This window comes from Thalia democratica, chromosome 4, assembly GCF_965202585.1.
Source record: "Thalia democratica chromosome 4, ktThaDemo2.hap1.1, whole genome shotgun sequence".
Lineage (NCBI taxonomy): Eukaryota > Metazoa > Chordata > Thaliacea > Salpida > Salpidae > Thalia > Thalia democratica.
The window spans coordinates 46351779-46373835 of NC_139168.1; the positions used below are offsets into that span (position 1 = coordinate 46351779).

At 28.0% G+C, this 22057-nt stretch overlaps 1 protein-coding gene across 2 annotated transcripts; it reads right to left on the minus strand.

Annotated features, from left to right (window-relative positions):
- Positions 1-110: 110 nt before the first annotated feature.
- LOC145833974 (toll-interacting protein-like) lies at positions 111-21771 on the minus strand. Of its 2 annotated transcripts, none has more exons than XM_082941269.1 (7): positions 21688-21771; positions 14545-14733; positions 6921-7103; positions 5564-5716; positions 3786-3849; positions 2048-2097; positions 111-1016 (listed from the first exon to the last, which is right to left on the minus strand). In XM_082941269.1, exons 1-7 carry the CDS (start codon positions 21733-21735, stop codon positions 897-899), a joined length of 807 nt encoding a protein of 268 aa, XP_082797395.1. In that variant the 5' UTR covers positions 21736-21771; the 3' UTR covers positions 111-896. The 2 variants fall into 2 exon arrangements, with proteins under 2 accessions (XP_082797395.1, XP_082797394.1); XM_082941268.1 differs by having other exon boundaries at positions 2048-2100.
- Between the last annotated feature and the right edge of the window lie 286 nt (positions 21772-22057).

The following is a 22057-nucleotide window of genomic DNA, read 5'->3' on the forward strand; positions in this document are numbered from 1 at the left end:
TTTTTCTAATTTAATGATGTGTATAGTCTTTCATAAACACATACGATGCAAATATATTATTTATTTGAATATTTATAAGCTAATTATATAACAAACAAAATCAGTTTTTTTCTTTGTAAAATTTTAACAATACAGCATTACGGAAAAAAGCACATGAACTTTTCGCTAATTATTTTGTAAAAAAAAAATCGAATCACACTACACTTACTCAAAGGCAGGACTATAACCTTGAAACTTCACAGTTGTGTAGTCAATAAGTAGAAAAGTTATGTATACATAATAGACAAAATGTAAAAAAATAGTAAAAATTATAATAAAAACTCAACCTAACCCATATTACACTTATTGTACTATAAATACACGGTTGATGTCTTAAAACTAATGTTTTTTTAGGTTAGCTAACGGTACAATTTATACTATTTTTTTACTTTTGTCTACTATGCTTTAATCTCATGATAAACTTTAATTTTAGCAGTATAAACCTTTAATAATTGTTTTTATTAGTTATCTTGTGTAGTTTGAATAATAACAGAAACTTTTAGAAAAACTTATAGTTCTATTCTTAAATATTTAAAAAAGAAAAGTGTTGTGGTTTAAGATTGATTTTATATTGTTAACACTGAACACCCCCTAATAGTTTTTTAGAAATATACAACAATAAATTTACCTCATGCATCAGCGATTGAAATCTATAAGTAGATTAAGAACTTATTTACATTATAAGGAATAATTTTCATTACTGAAGAAAAAATTTAAATCTTAAAAATGATTTTAGTAAAATAGTTTATAGAATTAAAGTATTATATATTTCTAAATTATTATAAATCAAAATAAAATGTCTTCATTTGCAAAGTAGGTAAAAGACTGTTTTATACAAGCTTTACAAAAACTATTTGTTACTGCATCTTAAGTAAAGCGTCAATGGCGTGATTTTTATTACCGTTTGATGCTTCTAGAACAGCCTTTATTACTTCATCGTCATTTGAAGGAAATAAATTTTTTATTTGCTTAATATCCTGTGAAAATATGTTTGTTAATTTAATAAGCTAATTACAATACATAGAACCGGTAATAATTAAAATTATTTTATACTAGGCTAGAGTATGTCTTAAAATGGTTGTTATTTTTAAGATGTTAATATTTCACATGCATGTATTTAGAAATGAGATAGCAGTATAATGTTTTTAATAAGGTGAGAACATAATACATTCACTGTAAGAACATAATATAATCCAATGAGTTTCACAGTTACGATGAATAAACATTAACTTACAGAAATGTTTTCATATAGTATAAAAAAAAATCATTATAAGTTAATATGTAAAACTAGCCTAATAACATTGATATATTATATGAAGATGTAAAATACCAATTTTGTTTCACAACTAAACCAAAAAACTTTCAATTAGGTCATCTATTTATTTCAACGTTTTAGGAGCTAAGTTTCAAATAAAAGCCTATAAATAACCAGACATATTTAGTGTAACTAGAATGGAATAATTACACCTGCTGAGATTATTTTAAGATTGTGTTTTCATTTTGATTGATTTTATTAACCAATTTAATGAAAAAGTATAACATTGAAACAGTATAATTATGATATTTATAAATTTTATTAACTTATATTTTTTTTGCAAGTGTTTCCACTTTTAAGAAACAAAAGTTTAAACAAATAAGTCTTGTTAGAAGTAATAAACATATTACATGGTTGCCAAAGTTATTTTTTATAAAACTTTCTCGAAATTTCTTCCGGGTTTTTGAAAAAAAATATTAAAAAAAAATTGAATAGGTACTGTAATGGTACTTCAGTTGTGTCTAATTAGAAATAAAAATCTAAAAAATTTTATAATAGAATTTTGTATCTAATCTAAATTTAATTATTTTACATGTAAAAATTATTAAAATTCCTGGTTTTAAGTGATTACTGTTCAAAATTCAATGATTTTTCAAATTATTCCAAGTTTTTTGTTTGCCTAAACTGCCAAATTCCAGGTTTTTTGGCAACCCTGATATCAAATCGATTAGTCAATTAAAAAGTATACATTACCTCTTCAGTGTAGATAGGAGTCTGCTGTACTTGAGGAGTTGGAACCGCACCTGCTAAAGAGTCGATATAATAATCTTATAACAGTTTAAATATATTTTTTTAGATTTTTTTTATGAATAAGATACTGACAAAAAATTTGAGTATGAGATAAAAAATAGTGACTGCAATGACGAGGAAAAAGAAAGAATATTTTTATAAGTCTACTTTAAATGAAAGATTGTTTTAGTATAATTTCGACAGTCAATATCTAAAATAACAATTATTTAACTATATAATGTTTTATTTGCATTAATTTTATTATTTGAAACAATTAATTGAATAAATTCAAAATAGAAAAACTTTTAACATAGTAAAAGTTAATACTAACTTATAAAACAACTTCTGTGTAGGATTGAACATTGACAAATTTTTTTATTTATATTTAAACTGAAAGTTTTACACTATTGTTTTTCAAAACAATGAAATATTTTTGAATAAAGAATAACTAAAGTAAAAAACACAACCCAGGTCATACTTTAAATTTAAATAGCTTTATTTAGAGTACACATTATCTTATTATTTTGAGACGTTGTTTAGACATTACTATAAGCATTATGTTAAACTTAAATTATCTAAAAGTTGTACTTACAAAGCAAATTTTATTTAACTTATAAGTAATTAAAAATTAATTAAAACAATACGAATTAATAACCCGCTTAAAATAGTTATTTTCTAAATTGACAATATTATTTTACACTATACATTTAAAGTATACATGACAATTCAAACTGAAAAAACTAAGCTCTGATGATCCTTGTAGGTGAAACATCGTTAGATTAGTAACAATTTGTTTAAAAATCTTATGTTAATTAAGCTCTCTAATTTTTTGTATAGATTGAGCACTTTAATTCATAAAGTTTTTTAATTGTATAGATGTTTTTTCTCAAAATTTATCAAGATGATTTAGTGGATAAATAATAAAAAAATTCACATTTAATACAACAATAACGTAAAAGTATTGACTATTTCTTTTTTGTTGAATTTCAATTTGTTTATACTGATAGATTCTAAAAACATGCCAATACTGTCAAACTTACTTGTAAAACTTATGCGTACAAGCCTTGTAATTTTTGATCGATTTTATAAAGGTTAGTTTTCTAATTTGAATGTTGTTTTATTTGAACAAAATAACTTTAAACGACCTCGCCTCAAATGACATACTAGATCAATTTTAAAATTTAGTATAAAGTTTTACTTTTATAATTTACATGGCTTTCTGATAATTATATCTTAAATATTTTTTTGTTGTTCCATTTGTGGATTAGTTGTGACCTATATAAAATTCCATTTTTTGAAAAAAAATTCTCTTGATGTTGACTTATAACATATTAGATCTTAGTTTATTTTACTTAACGTTATATTATATTAATACAGTTTTGATAAGTACAGCAAAATTTTATTTTTTTATGTAACAACAATTTGTTTAAGTACAGATAATTTTGTTCTACTTAGATGTATTACTACTAATAGTTTTCATAAATAGTAGTTCAGTAAATTAGAATATATGTGACTAAAATAATTTGAAACAATATCTCAAAGTAAAAAACTAAAAACATATTTTTTATAAAATGTTATACAAAATAAATAAAGTAAAAACCTCATCTATATAAATAAAATTTTTCAATATTGTTGACATATAATTCATCTAAGTTAACATAAAAAGGGTATTGTAAAAAGCATATCTTTAAAGTTTACTTACTAGGTCTAGCAGGCATACCAGGGTAAGATGGAACAATTGGCTGAGCGTTAGTTTGTTGGTATTTCTGTTTAAAATTTGTTTGTTAAAACACAATTAAGTCTTTTAAGAATTTGTAAAATCAACTTTACAACTTTATATTAGTTATGATTTATATATTTTAATGTTGTTGATTTAAAAAATCAGAATTTCATGCAGTATCTACATATACTGTAAATTTTAATTATTTCATTAATTAATATTACTAGAACCCAGAAAAGTTTTAAAGTTTAGTTTATTTTATCGTAAATAAACAGACTAAGTTATGTATACTGACAATAAACTACAACTAATAAAAAACTATCAACAGAATAAAAAAATCATAACTTAATAAACAACAAGAAATGTAACTTTTTCTACAACTTTATCATAATTTTTTTAAATGTTTTTTTTTTTAAGTGATACTAATATTACTCTCTTAGACTGTAACAATATGATAACTATAATAAACCTATGTAATCGATACTAAATCCACTTTTAATGCAAATATATCAAGTAAATAGTAAAGTTATCAATCTGACAATATTTTCATTATTTAAAAGTACTTCTAATTTTTAAATGTATATTGGTTTAGTAACTAAAAAAACCACTATACCAGCGTCAAATAAAAACAAAAGTTTTTTAGTTGCACTAACACAGTATATTAATAATTAATAACAAGTAGAATACTGATGCTTTGTATCAAAAATAATTTCGTTATTTTATGTTTTATGTGTTTAAGTCGTATATTTGTAAAGTAATAGATAAATTAAGTTAACAATTTTGTTAAAGACTGTCTAAAAGAGTTCTTAATTAAATGCACAAAACTCTCCATTTAATGCATTAAAAAAAATTCTTAGTTTTTTATGATGTCCTAAAAACCACATTAATAAAAATATATAAAATGTAATACCAAAAAACCAATAACCTTTTTTTTTAACTTTTGCTATACAATAAGCAAAAATATCATTAGAATACTTAAATCATTTTACTAAACATAAAAAAAAAACAAATGTTTTTCTTTTTTCATAAGTTTTTGAAATGGCTAAAATTTTTGGTATGTTACTTATGTTGTTCATTTTTGGAAATGCAAAAAATTGAAGTCAATTTTATTTTAATTTAATTATGTAAATTTATAACGTTAATAGTTAATATAATTAAATAAGCAAACAATGCAAAAAATTTAAGTTTATTGTGCTTTAATTTACTTCAATTCTTTAATTTTATCTTATTAAAAAAGCAAAAATTCAATTAATAACATTCCATTTTCTTTTACGCATGAACGGTTATATATATATATATAATAAGGTTATTATTTAAACTTGAACACCTTCTACTGTGCCAGCTTGAAGGGCTTTTAAATAATTTATAGAAAAATAAGATTTTAAAAATACTGGTACACATGTTTCATAAGACTAGACGCCTTAATCATCAGTGTCTTTTGCATCTATGTTTAGCAAAGTGCTTTTTATTTTAAATTTGACTGGCTGATGATTAAGGCGTCTAGTCTTATGAAACATGTGTACCAGTATTTTTAAAATCTTATTTTTAATAAATTCTATATATATATATACATATAGCATGTCATAAGGTGCTAATATCATTATTATATTTTAACTGAGATTGGCGTTTTTTTTTTTTGCCGAAATAATTGTTGTTATCAAAGCAAATATTTGCACTTCCGTTTATGTACTTTGAACAACTTAATTAAATTCACTTATACTGACATGAGCTTTATGCTAAATAAAAAAGATAAAGCTTACTTTTTTAGAAAATATTATATGAATAGTCCCTTCCTTTTCGTTTCCTAACTCGCCTGATAATGGCCACCAATCATCTAAAGTATCACCATTCTTTACTGAATCGGGTATTTTAATTTTAGTCCAAGCAACTTTTTTATTAGCTAACATCTTACCCTGAAAAGTTATGTAAGTTATTTATTTGACATAAATGTTTACGTAGATTACCATTTTTACTTTAGTAAAGACTACTTTTTAATTTACTATTTTTTTAATTATAAAATTGTTTTAAAGACAAAAATAACAATTAATATTTATTTTGACATAAGATAAGAATTCTAAATATAAAGATTATCAAATCTATTATTAGGAAAAATAAATGTTGATAGTGATGATTTAAACAATTACATTAACTTTCCATATTAATAATCAATTTTTAGACAATAAGTTTTAAAGCTGATTTATTTACAAAATATCTAACTTTATTTTCAACGACTTTTAAATGATACTAATTACTCTAACATAGTTTGTATAATGCAGGGTTGCCAAAAAACCTGGAATCCTGTAAAAACCTGGAATTTGACAATTTAGGCTAAAAAAAGTGGAAAAACCTGGAATTTAATAAATGTTGAAAAAAACTGGAATTTTGAACAATATTTACTTGTTAACAAGCAAAACTTTTTTTTTAACACGAAAAATCAGTATACTATTATTTCTAACCCGATCATTTATAACCCGATCATTTATAACTCGATCAATTCTAACCTGATCATTTCTAACCCAATCACTTCTAACCCAATCATTTCTAACACAATCATTTCTAACCCGATCACTTTTAACCTGATAGCTTCTAACCTGATCATTTCTGACCTGATCATATCTAACTCAATTATATCTAACCTGAACATTTCTAACTCAATAACTTCTAACCCAATTTAACTGGATCACTTCTAAACTAATCAGTAAATGATTGGGTTAGAAATGATCAGGTTAGAAGTTATCAGGTTAGAAATGATTGTGTTAGAAATGATAGCGGGTTAGAAATTATCAGCTCCCGAAAAATTTACCATATAGATAAAAAAATTAGTCATCATCAAAAACAATTTTTATTAAAAAACACATTTATAATAGCTTTACAGTATCTTTTCAATTTTGTTATACTACTTAGCATAGTTTTTAACCTTAAACTAAGCTTTAAACTAAAAATAGACCCAAAAAGATGTACTTTTAAAAATTTGGAAGAAATTTCCCAAAATAAAATTGACAACTCTGTGTAATGGAAACCTATAGAATTTTTACATAATTTTTTTTTTCTTAAACATTTTTATTTTTAATCATAAAATAAAAAAGACTAAAAAGAAGTATAGTATTCGAAAACAACCTCATCAAACACTTCTAAGTATATGTGTTCAATAGCTTCAGTGATGGGAACAGCCAATGGTCTAGTCCAAGTTGGATTCTTAGATCCGTTTTCACATGTTTCTGTTTCGTACACTTGATGATTAACCCTTACAACACAAAAAGGATCCATTTTTGTAAGTCCATAGTTTTTGTTCAATCTTGCCTGTAGAATTTTATTTACTAGTTTATACATACTTATAAGTTGTATTGATTTTTTTTGATGTACTATAAACTGTATAAATGTTATTACAACTTATAAAACTCATTTTGGAACAAAGTTAATTAAACCATAGAAAACTATTGATTAATGTCTTGTATTTTTGACATTTAATTTTTCAAATCTCAGGTTTTAAAATAGTATATTAAAACTGATTACACCATATCATTTAATACTTTTTAAATTAAACAAAATGTTTTGTAATTACCTAATGTTACTTATGTAATTAAGTATTTAAAGTGACTTTAGACGTACAGTAGTATTCCTCTTCAGTACACACTTTGAACACAGTGCAAATTAACAGTACAATACAAAGAAAACTCAACAAAATTCAATTTATCTAAATTACTATGTGTAAAAGTTGACAATCCTGTTCATAAAAAAATGCAACTGAACATTTTAATTGGCTTAAACTTTAAACAATAAATTAAAATTATACATTTTGTATTAAAAATAACAATTTGCGCAGTACTTTTTTTATGGATCTGACATATGTTTCATGTCCCAAACAAATTAACACAAATTAACGAGCTTTGTAATAAAATAAATAGTGTAAGAAAAGAATAAGTTTGTTAAGGGCATAGGGGATCCAACATTTTTTTTAACAAAAATTAACATTGGCTCTTATTTTAAAGCTTAGAGTATATACTATAAGATACTTTTTATAAAACAAAATATTTCAATTAACTTTTGAAATACAACAAGTTTTGAAAAAAAAAATTAGATACAACCCTATGGAATCAAATATTTTCAAGGCCGAATGACTCAAAATTTTGAAAAATATACTAAGAGTTAACATCCTACTTTATTTTTAAAGCAAAATACCTCAAATTTCTAGAAAATGTACTTTTAAATATTACAAACAACTTGAAGGAAGCAGATTTTATAAAAATATTCTGACAAAAATTTAAAATAAACAATTTTTTTTGTTAATTTTTTGTAACTTTTTTTTTAGAAAAATTAAAAAATCAGTTTTCTACTAGTTGTTTAAAATATATTAAACATTACTCTAAAGTAGTTTTAAAACAATTTCTCAAAAACTGAAGGAGGAGATAGATTTTTAGTGAGTCAATTTTTGTCATTTTTGTTTGCGCCTCCCATAAAGAACCTATTGAATGCTCTAATTTTGATTGCTTATATCTCAAAAGTTACTTTGAATTTTAACAAGCAATAAAAAGTAACAAGTAGCTTTTTTAACTACGTATGTAGAATAATTAGACTATAGCTCATTTTAGTGTTTATATTTATACTTGTTTTCGTTTCAGATTTTACATTGTTAATAAATTATTAAACTAAATTGACAAAGAGTTATTCTTCATGTAAAATCTTATCAACAATTTGAGAAAAGTAAAATGGTTGTAGTAAAGTGGCCAATCCGTGGATGCGAGTTCCAGACGCCAGATCTATCCGGTGATGTAGTAAGTAGCCTTCTCAACCTCCACAAAGTGGGTTATCCAATAATGGAGTAATGCCAAATGCACCTCAATTGATTCGACCAAGGGTTGACTGGGGGATCAGCCAAGAGACATGGCTGGCTTTCATTCGGAGGTGGGAGACATTCAAGATTGGTTCGAATATAAGCAACCAAAGTGCAAGCATACATCTTTTTCAGTGTGCGCAGGACAAGCTTGGCGATCTTATGTTAGCAAGTGATCCTCGACTGATGGCCAAATCAGAAAGTTACATTGCTAAACTGATGGAGTCGATTGCAGTCATAAAAGTTGCTATTGGTGTAAAGAGAGCAGAACTTATGAACCTACATCAGGACAATGATGAACCGTTTAGAACATTTGCCACACGTGTACGAAGCAAGCAGAAACCTGCAATTTCACTACAGTCAGTGAGTGTGACTGTGGGAAAAGCAATGTGACGAGCTACACAAAGGAAGCAATAAAAGACGTGATGCTTGCTGGCGTTGGGGACGATGACATAAGGAGAGAAGTTCTCAGTACTGAAAATATCTTATCCAGGTCATCATTTGATATAACTTCCTTTATTGAAAGTAAAGAAATGGGACGCCATGCAACTGAGAATTTGCTGACTATATCTGCAGTCTCTTCCTTTCAACGTCAGAAGAAGGGACGTGTCAACATAGGAGAGAAGTCCCAACATGTTCCTTGCCAGAACTGTAAAAAGCTTTTCTATCCTTTCAACGAAAAAGGTAACCGAAATAAAAAGCCTTTCAGATATTGTCTATCTTGTTGGCGAAGTCGATCAAAAAAGGTTAATGCTGTTCAAATCCAAGCTGATCATTCTGATTTTATGCAACAAGATAACCAAATAATGTTATTACATGCAAGTAAAAGAATCATGTTGAATAACACCATATTCAGCAAGAACTCCTTGCGTAAAGCCAAGGCAACGACTGATCATCCTCGTGCATCAGTCAAGATTGCAAGACATGGCACAAACAAGTTTGCATGGGTAAGTGCTCTAGCTGATACTGGAGCACAGTCGAACCTTTGGGGGTGGAAAAACTTTCAGGAGGCGGTTTTTGTAAGAAAGATTTAGTGCCTGTATCCGTCACAATTCGGGCTGCCAATAAAATTCCTATTAACATTCTAGGGGCTTTCAAAGCTACTTTTAGTGGAATGTCTCCAAAGAAGGAGGTTATCAGATGTGATGGAATTGTTTATGTAAGCAATTTAGTGACTGGATTCTTTCTCTCGTATGAAACCATGCTTGACCTCCTGATCATTAATAAGGATTTTCCCACCATTCGATCTCAACTGCTTCATCAGCATTCTGAAGTTGCTGTAAGTTCAAATGAAAATGATCCGAATAGACTGGACTCGCATAAAGATGTGACCTGTGATTGCCCGCCAAGGAGTAAAGTGCCAGACCGACCAAACAAACTTCCATTTGAGGCAACAAATACAAATGTGAGCAAAATGCGTGATTGGCTCTTACAAAGGTACGCAGCTTCAACATTTAATGTATGTCCACATAAATTACTCTAGCAAATGAGTGGGCCTCCACTTGAGATACATTTGGAGAATGATGCTAAACCACGTGCTTGTCATACACCAGCTCACGTGCCAATTCATTGGCAGAAACAGGTTGAAGCAGATCTCATTTGAGATGTGAGGTTGGGTGTCTTGGAACGTGTCCCATTTGGTGAACCTGTAAGCTGGTGTCACCGCATGGTGGTAACCAGGAAACAGGATGGGTCACCTAGGAGGACAGTAGATCTCTCACCACTTAACAAGTATTGCAAGAGGGAGACGTGCGCTACAGATACTCCGTTTAAACTAACGCGCAGAATTCCAAAGGGAACGTTCAAGACTGTAACAGATGCATGGAACGGGTATCATGGAGTTCCACTGAGAGAAAATGATAAACACCTCACTACATTTATCACTCCGTTTGGCAGGTTCCGATATAATAGAGCACCTCAAGGCTTTGTATCATCTGGTGATGGTTACAATCGACAATTTGCAGCTATTTTATCTGATTTTGAAAGAAAGGAGAGATGCGTTGATGACACCATATTTTTTGATTCAGAATTAGAGTGTCACTGGTGGCAAACAATAGATTTTCTGTCAAAAGTTGGCAATGCAGGCATCATTCTAAATTCCAAGAAGTTCCAGTTTTGTCAAAAGTCCGTTGATTTTTCTGGATTTAGAATATTTGATGAACGTATAGGACCTTTGCCCAAATATCTGGATTCCATTTGCAATATCCCAATCCCAAAGTCTGCTACAGATATACGAAGCTGGTTTGGTCTGATAAATTAAGTTGCAAATTATGCCAAACTTCGTAAAGTCATGGCACCAAATAGAGATTTTCTCAGTCCAAAATGTAAGTTTATGTGGACAGAAAAATTAAACCAATTATTTAATGAATCAAAAGAGATAATCATTGACGCAATAAAAGCGGTGTTCAAATTTTTGATCTTGGGATACTGACTTGTCTTAGACCAGACTGGTCAAAGCCAGGATTGGGCTACTCCCTTATGCAGAAACACTGAAAATGCAATAGCCAAATACCAGATTGCTGCACCACCGGCTGGAAAGTGACGCTTGCAGGTTCAAGGTTTCTGAATGGGACAAAAAAGAATTATGCTGCCATAGAAGGGGTGTCGCTTGCTATTGCTTGGTCTTAAGAACAGACAAAGTATTTCACTAAGGGCTGCAAAGATATTGTGGTTGTTACGGATCATAAACCACTGGTAAAGATTTTAGGTGATTGCAACATTTTTGTGATAAACAAAATTCACAACACGCGCATTTTTAAGCTCAAACAACGTACATTGCCATGGCTTTTTCAAGTGCATTACATGTCAGGTAAAACTAATCTAGCAGCAGATGCTGCATCACGTTATCCAAGCTTGATTAATGAAGTGAATTCACATGACAGTGATTTGACTGACAAATCACTTCTAATTGCTTTATTGAGTAATGAAGTATGCCATTCAATGGCAATCACTTGGGAGGAAATTGTAGAAGATACTCTAAATGACAAAGTTCTTTCAAGAGTATCCAGGTGTATTAAAGAAGGTTGAAGCTTGAAACATGATGAATCTTTGTCAGCGTATTTTAGATATGATGATGCATTGTACTTATGTGATGGAGTTATACTTTACAAGGTCAGAGTAGTAATCCCCGTCAGTTTACAATATTGGTTCTTCAACAAGTTACATTTGGCGCACCAAGGAGTCACATCAATGCATAATTGTGCCCAACAGATTGTCTTCTGGCCTGGTATTACACAAGACATTGAAGCAATTTGAGCAAATTGTCAAAGCTGCAACCGCAATTCATCTTCTCAACCATCATTGCCACAAGAAGCATCTGATCCTCCTACAAACCCTTTTGAAAAAATATTCGCGGATTTCTTCCAGTTTGCCGGAAACAATTTTTTGGTTTCAGTTTGGTGACAGGTTGTCGGGTTGGTCAGAAATATTTTTACACCCAGCGGAACCTCTCAGGCAGGTTCGCATGGGTTGATTAAGTGCCTCCAAGATTTGTTTTCCAGGTTTGGAGTATCCGAGGAAATATTGAGTGATGGTGGACCGGAATTTACGTCCAGTGCAACAAAGGAATTCCTTAAAACCTGGGATGTTACGCATCAAATATCTTCAGCTTACTATCCAAGATCAAACGGTAGAGCGGAAGTAGCCGTCAAACAGGCAAAAAGGTTGTTAAGATCTAATGTTGATGCTTCAGGAAGTCTGGACAATGACAAGTTTTTAAGTGCGATGCTCCATCTGAGAAATACTCCTGATAGCGGTTGTCAAGTGTCTCCAGCCGAGATCATATATGGACGTCAGCTGCAAGATAGTTTCTCATTTTTGAATAAACTTGACAAATTCTCCAATCCTAATGTGCGACCCATGTGGAGAAAAGCATGGAAGCTTAAAGAAGAGGCACTCTGCACAAGATTTGTTAAGAATTCCGAAGTACTTAACCAGAGAGCCAGAGATTTGCGACCTCTCTATGTTGGCAGTAGGTGTCTACTACAGAACCAGAGTGGCACTCATCCACGTAAATGGGACAGAAGTGGAGTGGTAATGGAGGTGCTTCCACATGATTAGTATGTAGTCAGAGTTGATGGTTCACTGAGACTTACTCAGAGGAACAGAAAGTTTTTAAGGATGTACAACCCAGCCTCAACAAGTATTGAAGCAAAAACTTCCCATGGTTGGAGCAGTAATCTACCAAGCTCACATGAGTGCAATGTTGGTCATCAACGTCCAGGTTCTTCTGTAAAGATTACAGAGGATTCCAACGGTGCCAATACTGGTAAAACCAGTGAGGTTGAAGCGGATCATGAAGAGGTTGAGGAAGAGTACATTCCTGCTCCTATAGTTCCCAAAAAAAGAAGGTGCTACTTGCTTTGCGTAGGTTGAAAGACTTCAATGCGCCAGGGAAGCTTGAGAGTGGAGTACTCCAAAGTAGAAATCACCATAAGTAAAGTCTGTTTGTTCCTGTTTATACAAAAGTTGGTGCTGAGTGTTCAATTGCTGCTTTTAGTGATGATTGCTGAGCCAGGAAGGACTCAGCGTGGAATTGCATGAATTTGAATTGTTTTGGATTTATTTAGTGTGTTTTATTGCAGTTTTGTTTTTCTTCAAATAAATCCCTTGTTTAAAGATTTTTTTTTTATTTAAGTCAATTGAGCTTTGTTAATGCATAAAATTTAGTTTCATCTTAGTAAACTATTTTTTTTACTTGTTTAAATCCCCTCTTGACGAGCTATGTCATTGCCTTAAACTTGTTATTATCTTAAATGAGCTGGAAGGGATGTAGAATAATTCGACTATAGCTCATTTTAGTGTTTATATTTATACTTGTTTTCGTTTCAGATTTTACATTGTTAATAAATTATTAAAGTAAATTGACAAGGAGTCATTCTTCAACGTAAAAATTATGACTATATTTGAAGTGAGATAGTGTGACGAAGAAAGTGTACTGTTTAAATTTGTTATTTTCATGTATATTTTATAAACTTTTAAAATTCTATATTTAGAAGATTTCAGAAAGTTATATAATCATTCTGCAAAAATCTATACTCCTTTTCCTATAGAATTTTTTTTTCATTGATTTATTTTAAGAATAAATTCTTTTCGACTATCAAAACTTATGTTTACCATCTAATAGAAAATAACAAGCTTTACAACACAAATATTATTTTTTTATAACGTTAAATAATTTCATTTTATAAATTTAATCTTTAATAAAAAAAATATCAAGTAGAAATATTTTAAGAAATTATAAACTTATATAAAACACGTTTATATTTCATACCAAAACCAATCTTCAATACGTTTAAAATAAAATGTTTTTACCCTTAATGTTTTTACCCGCACCCCTTAATGATATTTATTTACAGATTTGTACAAAAATATCAAAACTTTTTCTGTTGAGTTTGTTACTTTATACAACAAAAATTTTAATTGTTAATCTAGTTGGCAAACTGTGGCCCGCATTTTTTTTTCAACTAGTTAATATATTAAAATTCTCACAAAACAAAAATAAAGTTTTAGTGTTATCTTTAAAGGATTATTTATCGCCTAAATTTCCTTAAATAAAGTTCAAAAAAATTATCTTTAATTATAATTTTTAAAGCACATAAAAAACGTTCCTTTTTTGACCTGCCGACCCTTGATCTAGTCATCAATATATTACAAATGTTGGTTAAAATCTATATACAAATACTTATATCTAAAAAAAATTAGCATTAAATGGATTCGATTATTGTTCAAGTTTTTAAATGTTTAATTGAGCTTTTTATTAATAAATCTATAAAAGTGTTATCAAACCAAATTGTTAAGTCTGTTGTTATGATGATTTTCTAAAACTTAACAAGTAAATTCTACACAAAAAAAAAACAAAATATTTTTGTTGTTCTTGAAATTTTCGGAAAAAGTATAAATAAAACAAACTTCAACAACAGATATGAGTAATCGGTCAACGTAGGTAGGTCCTGCTTGTGACCTACTGCCATGTTGGTATGCAGACATTTCTTGCTGAGCAATTTGGCGAGCAAGTTGACTGTCTGTTGTCATTTGGTCTTGCTTTTGTTGTGCTGTCATTACTCTCAAAAAGTCATTTGGAAGTTCTCCAACCATTACCTTGATAAATTACTATTAATTCAATATTTATTTAAACACGAAAAAACACAATAAAAAGGAAGCACAACTTATTCAAATTTGGACCGTTCATATTCTTAAAAAAAATATTTAAGACGCTATATCTCAAAAAGTAAGATACTTTTTTTTATTAAATTTGTAACTTAATAAACTATCTACAATTTCTATTTTTGTTTTTACAAGCTTTTTTTTGAGATATGGCAAAACTAGTCTTTAAGTATAATAATTTTTAGTAACTTTTAAACTTCTTTTTAACAAATGTTTTTAATTTTTTTCATATCTTTTAAATAATAGTTTTTAATCTTTTTAATCAGATGTATAACCATTTTTTTCATTATTTTTAAACATATGTCATTTTTTAAGATATGTCCTCTTAAATAAATTTTTTGAGATGTCTTGCATGTCAGAATTTGAATTGTCCAAATTTGAATTTTAATGCAACCCAATATAAAACAATATTGAAAATATCTTAAACTATCTAATACATAAGTTGTATGATATTTGTTATAACAATGTTAAACAATTTGAATCGCATCAGTTTTTTACAGAGTATAAATAAAAATATTTTTTTATAAATACCTAATCTAATTAAGGCCGTAGGGGGGAAGCCATGTTTTTTACAAATTGATCTTATTTTATAGAGTTTTTTCTAAGCTTCAAGATGCTTTTAATCGTTTTAGAAAATTCATATTATTTTTTGAGATATGACCAGTCAAAGTCAGGCCGCATAATAGGTTCCCTATGGGAAGGGAAAACTAAAACAGTGAAAAAAGACTATTTTATTTAAATATATCTCCTCCTACATTTCTCAAGCAATCTTCTTCAAACTTTCACAGTCTAATCTTTATACAATTGCAAAAAAACGTAATTTTAGACTTAAAAAAAATTTTAAGTAAAAATTGTTTTTTTTGAAAAAAAAATGACCTTTTTTTTAATTATTTTCATAAAATTTTAATTTTTTTAATTATTGAAATAATAAGTAACTTTTATTTCTTTTAATATAAGTAACGTTTCTAGAAAATTTGAAGAAGATGGCTTGAAAAATTAAGGAAGAGATAGATTTTTAGTAATTTTTAAAATTTCCGAGAAAATTGACCCCAAAAAATTTGCGGTCTATACGTTTGTATCAGAAACTTCTTACAAAAGATAGAATGTCTTAAAATTAAATGATATTTTTGAAATCTATAAAAACTGACTTGTAGTTTGTACTTAAAGCTTTTATATAAAAGCCAAATTTAATTTTTGTAAAAATATTGTTGGACCTGAAAAAAAGTGTATGTCCTCAACTATAAACAAATATAATCACTTTATTTTTCAAAACATTTTCTGTGAATAAAAATAAGTTTGTAAAAGTTATTAGTAGTTTACAAATACTAAATTAAGTAATTTTAAGACTAGTGTTCATGAAATCAAAATTATTGAAATATATAATTTAAAAATAACAATAATCAATACAATAATAGAAAAAACAAAGCAGTAAATAAAAAGGCTAAAGTTAATTTAAAATTAGTCCATCTAATACAGGGTTTCCCAAAGTGGGCCAAGTGGCCCCCTTGGGGGCCATTTGAGGAAGTCAGGGGGCCATAAGCCGTAAAGGGGCCAAAGGGGGGGCCATGACTAGAAAAGGGGCCATAAGGGAGCCTTTTCAATTTTTGGCTGTCTTTGAAAATTACGTAAATTTTTGCACCAGCAATTTTAGAATTTTAGTTTTTGGCCCTTGGTTTAGATTTAAAATCCACTTTGTGTAAGTTTATTCTAGAAATAGCTTTAGTGCTTAGGTCAGATAACTCAATGTAAAGTTCAATCTTTTGCCAATTTTATTTACAGTATATGTTTACTTTACAGTTTCAACCAATTAAATTATGAAATTTACAGTCTAAAGATGTTGCTTAAAACAAAGTTAAACATCAGCTGCTCAGTTTTTAAGTAATTTAAAACAGTTCAATTTTATAAGGTAATGTGAATTATTAGATTATTAACTTATCTTATATAGAGAGATAGTTATTTGTGTATCAAAACTGCAACTCCTACTTGATTCAACATGCCAACCAGGCAATCTCATCAAATGTATTTCAAGTATGTTTTCATATATTTATACTCATGTTTTAGCAAACAATATTTTATTAAAACTAGTTGTATTTAAGTTATTCTAAATTTACAATATGATGAATCAGCAAAAAAAAAAAAAGTTGTTTTTCATGTTATTTTTTATTTTATTTATTAAAGCATTCTTTGATTAATTTCTAATATGTTTGGGTAAAGTGGGATAGGGATAAGGGTATAAAAAACAATAAAGCTTTAAAAAAGTGTATCGATTCTGTAAATATGCATATCAGACTGACCTTTAAGTATACTATTCATTAAATTTTAAATTGTAAGTTCTTAGAATTTTTAATAACTAACATAAAACATAACTTTTCAAAATTCAATAATGTAAACAACTTTTTTTTTAAATGTAGATTCTTACTTAAGTTAATATAGAAGTTTTTTTTTATGGTTGCCCCTATAAGTTATAAAATTGTAACTTTCTAGCATATTGCTAATAAAACTATTATATTTTTATAAATAAATGTTGTGTACGTTAGTTTAACTTTTATTTTAAACCAAACCACATTTAAAAAAATAATTTTTAGTTACCTTAAAAATTAAGTAGTAGGGTACCATTCTTAACTACCAGTCTTATTAAATATTTCCAATAAACTCTGACTAACTCTTTTTTTGGTTAGTATGAACCATTTATTATTCTTACACATGTTGCCTTGAGCTTATTTTTTGTACAATTTAAACTTAAGATAATTAAGACTTAGAAAAAAAGTCAAAAGTTGTTTACAAAATTAATGGTGTGAAGTTCATTACCAAAATGTTTTTCTCCACACTAATCCATTGACCTTAATTGTAAGTGTTCACATTTTTCTTTCTTACTAATCTTCTTCTATTTTTTAAATCTTTACAATAAACTTTGTATATACTTGTTAGTAATGATAAAAGTGCTAATAACCTATTTTATCTATTACCAGTTATAAATGAGATTTTTTTCAAATTATTTTAAGTATATATGAAATAATATAATAAAAAAAACTTAATAATATTTGAAAAGGTTTAAATTTTTTATCACTGAAACCTTGTATAAAATATAAGAGTTTATTTTCACCTTTTTTTTATTTAATTAATCTCTTTACTTTACAGTAAATTTGAGCAATATTTTAAAGTTTAGTCGAATAAGTATATACATTTTTTTAAACAAGTCATATGGCGAAATTGAATGTTTTTTAATTACTTCTCAGTTTACTTTACATTACACTTAACATTTTACATACAGGGTTGCTAAATACTTGGTACACTCAGAATAAATCAGGATATTTTGAAACTTTTGAAAATCTAAGAATGACTCAGGACAGCTTAGGATAACTCAGGGTTTTTTTCTAACTCAGACTGACTTAGGATAAGTTTAATTAGAATAATAGACTGAACTATTATTTTGAATTATTTAAAAAGATTTAAGATGCCATTTTCAAATTATAATATTTTTTGGAAAAGTAAAGTTGCTCTTGTAAACTTATAAATTACCCATGGATTGCTCTTTTTATTCTTCATACAAAATTGTTTAAAACTTTTCAAGATATTGCTAAAATAAATTTTAAATTATAGTATTTTTTGAAAATAGTTAAAAAAAAAAACCAGACCCAAATAACAAGTATGTTCAAAAGAAATGTACACAAAACATTGATGACGGTGTATTAACTTTATATTACCTGTCTTTAATAATTGCAAAACAAGGGTTACCTCACACCATTGGGGAAAAAGCATTTATTCCAGCCATAAGAACAGTACTTGAAAAAGTTCTACATATCAAAAACATCAGCAATGTTCTACGCATAATCCCATTGAGTAACAATACAGTTAAACGACGCATTGATGAAATGGGAGAATGTGTAGAAAAAAAACTAATTACATTGATGTGTACCAACTTATTTTCCATACAAATTGACGAGTCTACTTTGCCTGGAAATAAGTGTCTACTTCTTTTATGTGTACGAATGGTAGTTGGTGACAAAACCTATGAAGAATTAGCTATATCTCAGCTAATGGAAACCCACAGCACAGGCCAACTTGTTTTTAATAAGATCAAAAACTATTTTGAATCTAATAAAATACCTTTAGAAAACATCATAGGTATTGCAACAGATGGTGCTCCCTCCATGGTTGGTAGGCATGTTGGATTAATCACGTTTTTTAAAAAGGTTAATCCTAATTTATTTACAATTCATTGTGTAATCCATAGGCAACATTTAGTTGCTAAAAAATTAAGTAATCATCTACACACCTCATTGAATTTAGTTATTAAAGCTGTGAACAATATTAAAAGACATGGTTTGCAAACTCGTTTGTTTAAAGAGCTTTGCAATGTCAATGAGGAGGAGTTTGACAACTTAATCATACACACTGAAGTCCGATGGTTATCAAAAGGAAACTGCTTGGAAAGGTTCTTAGCAGTTTAGTGAATTATCAATTAAACTGCAAGAAAGAAAAATTGACATAGCATACTTGTCTGACCTCTAAGGAAAATTTAATGTTCTGAACAAACTCCTACAAGGAAAAAATTTAAATATCATAAAAGTCAAGGCTAGTCTAACCAGCTTTACAAACAAACTGGAACTGTTTGAAAGAAACTTTAAAAAAGATCAATTCTGCCAGTTTTCAAGCTTAGAAAACTTAAAACATCAGCTAAGTAAAGATGAGGTAGAAATTTATACATCCCACTTAAAAGAGCTAAAACTTGATATAGTTCACAGATTTAAAGATATATTTCAATTAAATGTTCCAAATTGGATAGTAAGCCCCTTTGAAGCAAGTCTTGATGAAGTAAAAGTTGAATTACAAGAAAAGTTCATCGAACTAGTTGCTGATCTTGAGCTTAAAGTAAAGTTTTTGCGATTTGGGTATGAAAATTTTTGGTTGCAAGAAAAAGTTAGACAAAAATATCCAGATATTTGGGAGGAAATAAGTCTTTTATTCATTGCATTTCCTTCTAGCTATGTAGTTGAAAAAGCTTTTAGCTCAGTTATAAATGTCTTAAATAAAAGATCAAACTTAGACATATCCAAAGGAGGAGACTTGAGGTTGTATCTAACTGAATTAAAACCAAACATAGAGAAGTTAGCCAGTAGTCATCAAGCTCATCCTTCACATTGAATGTTAGGAGCAGACCAAACTTACTGTAAGTTTTTTTATACAAGAATTAGTAAATGATTTTATTCGAAATAGATGTTTCTAGTGTACATTTATAAAAAAGTTTTACATATAATTTTGCAGTTTGATATTGTTATGTTTATAGTATTTAAAATAAGCTTTTCCAATATACCTATGAACAAAAAGAATTAACTATATGAGTTCCTTTTTTTTTATTAGCTTAAAATATTTCAATCTGGTTTAAAAAAGTTAGAAAAAAGTTTTAGCATAGTTGTCTAAAAATTATTAAAATGTTATTATATACATATATTTGTCATTATATATATAACATTGATTAAAGTATTCTAATCAAGCAAACATTTTTTTTATTTTATAACACATTACTTAGTTTACTGGTTGAAATGTCAAGAGTTTTTTTTTTTTTGATTATTTATTTTAAAGTACAAATTAAATCAGATTTTAATTGTTTTTTGACTTATTCTAAAAATAATTTTTATATTGATTTTATATAATTATAGTACTATTCATATATAAGACCACATAGAATGTTTACTTATGAATTTAAATAGAATTGTTTTTCACAGTTTTAGTTCAGCTTTTATTTAACTAGTATGGTTGCCACACAATCAGACCACCTCAAATGTTTTGAAATTAAAAAATTAACTCAAGCTGGTTTGAACTTGAAAGTTTTATTTTAAATTTTCTTATTTGTCACATTTTTTCTTATTTTTATACTTTTAAGCATTTCTTTTTCAAATTTTGGCTGTTAGTTTTTTTTCAAATAATGACCAGGTCAGTTTTTAATCAGTCGTGATGATTTTACTTTATTTTCAAGAGTGGCAACCCTCACTTAATTAAGACCAGTTTTTTTCTTGTTAAGTTATCTTAATTAGGTATTTAAAATAGCTAGATTTATAAACTAAGTACAAATTCAACAGTCTTTAGCAAGCGAACTAGCCACATCAACTAGTCTACAGCAACGTAACTAGACAATCCAGCAATCAACACCCTAACAAGCAGTTTGCCTATCCAGAGAAAAGTGTCATCTAATTTTATGACTCGATTATGTTTTATGTTTGTTAAATAAACTAATAATTTCATTGTCCTGGACAAGACGTTAAACTGTATCCAAGTAGTGTACAACGCGATTACCTAAAAGTTTTTTCAAATACTAGTACATTGGACTAAGTATTTTTGAGTTCTTTTTTTTCATTCCACAGAATATTAATTTCTATGCAATTTTTTTGTTACAACCATTAAAAATATCAAAACGTTTTTGATTAACGTTTCATTTTCTAAATTTGATATATAAGGTACGAATTAAATTATTTAATTTGTTGCAACTAACATTTACAAAGACATTTCAAATTAATAAATTGTATTCATTCCAAGTTTTTATTGTGATAGAGTGGCTTTTATTTCAACAACATTTTTGTTACTATGAAAATTATTTATTACAACCAGATGTAATGTCAGCCTTAGAAGCGAATTAAGAATTTGAATGAGTCACCTTAAAAATTCAAAATAGAGTCTTTTAGTAACAGTGGTATTACGCTGAACTTATTAGAATGTACCTATTCGTTTTTAAACGAATAAAAAATGTGCACAATATAATTTTGTGAAGCCATATTGTAGGGGGGCCATGGCCTTTTAAATTTACTCGAAGGGGGCCATTAGAAAAAAAGTTTGGGAAACCCTGATCTAATAGGATGAGTTTGAAAAAAGATTAGTCTAAAATTTCTTTACCTGCTTTTTATTCACAGTTTTTGAAATTTCTTCAGAACTGGTTGCCATGGTACTTTATAAGTATGATGCTATCTTTAACAAACTATCAAAAATTATTATTTAAACTTTAAAGTAGCATTTTATAACTCACCAACTTAATCAACTTTTTTATCTACTAGTTATAAAACTAATTTAAGTTTTGTAGTTAATCATCTACATTTTATTTATACAAATCTACCATAAACATAGATTTGATTGATACAATTAACTTCTCTGTTTAATAAGGTTTTATTATTTTATGTGAAACAATTTTTTTAAAGGTAAAAAGTATGTGTTGATATTTATTTAGAATTATTTATAAATAAAAATCTTCAATTGTTTGCCAAAATAC

Coding starts and splice junctions, on each gene's coding strand:
- LOC145833974 (XM_082941268.1), bottom strand. CDS start 21,735: ATGGCAACCAGTTCTGAAGAAATTTCAAAAACTGTGAATAAAAAGCAG. Junction 3,850..5,563: donor ATATAATATTTTCTAAAAAA/GTAAGCTTTATC, acceptor AATTTTAAACAG/AAATACCAACAAACTAACGC. Junction 1,017..2,047: donor CTCCTATCTACACTGAAGAG/GTAATGTATACT, acceptor ATATTTTCACAG/GATATTAAGCAAATAAAAAA.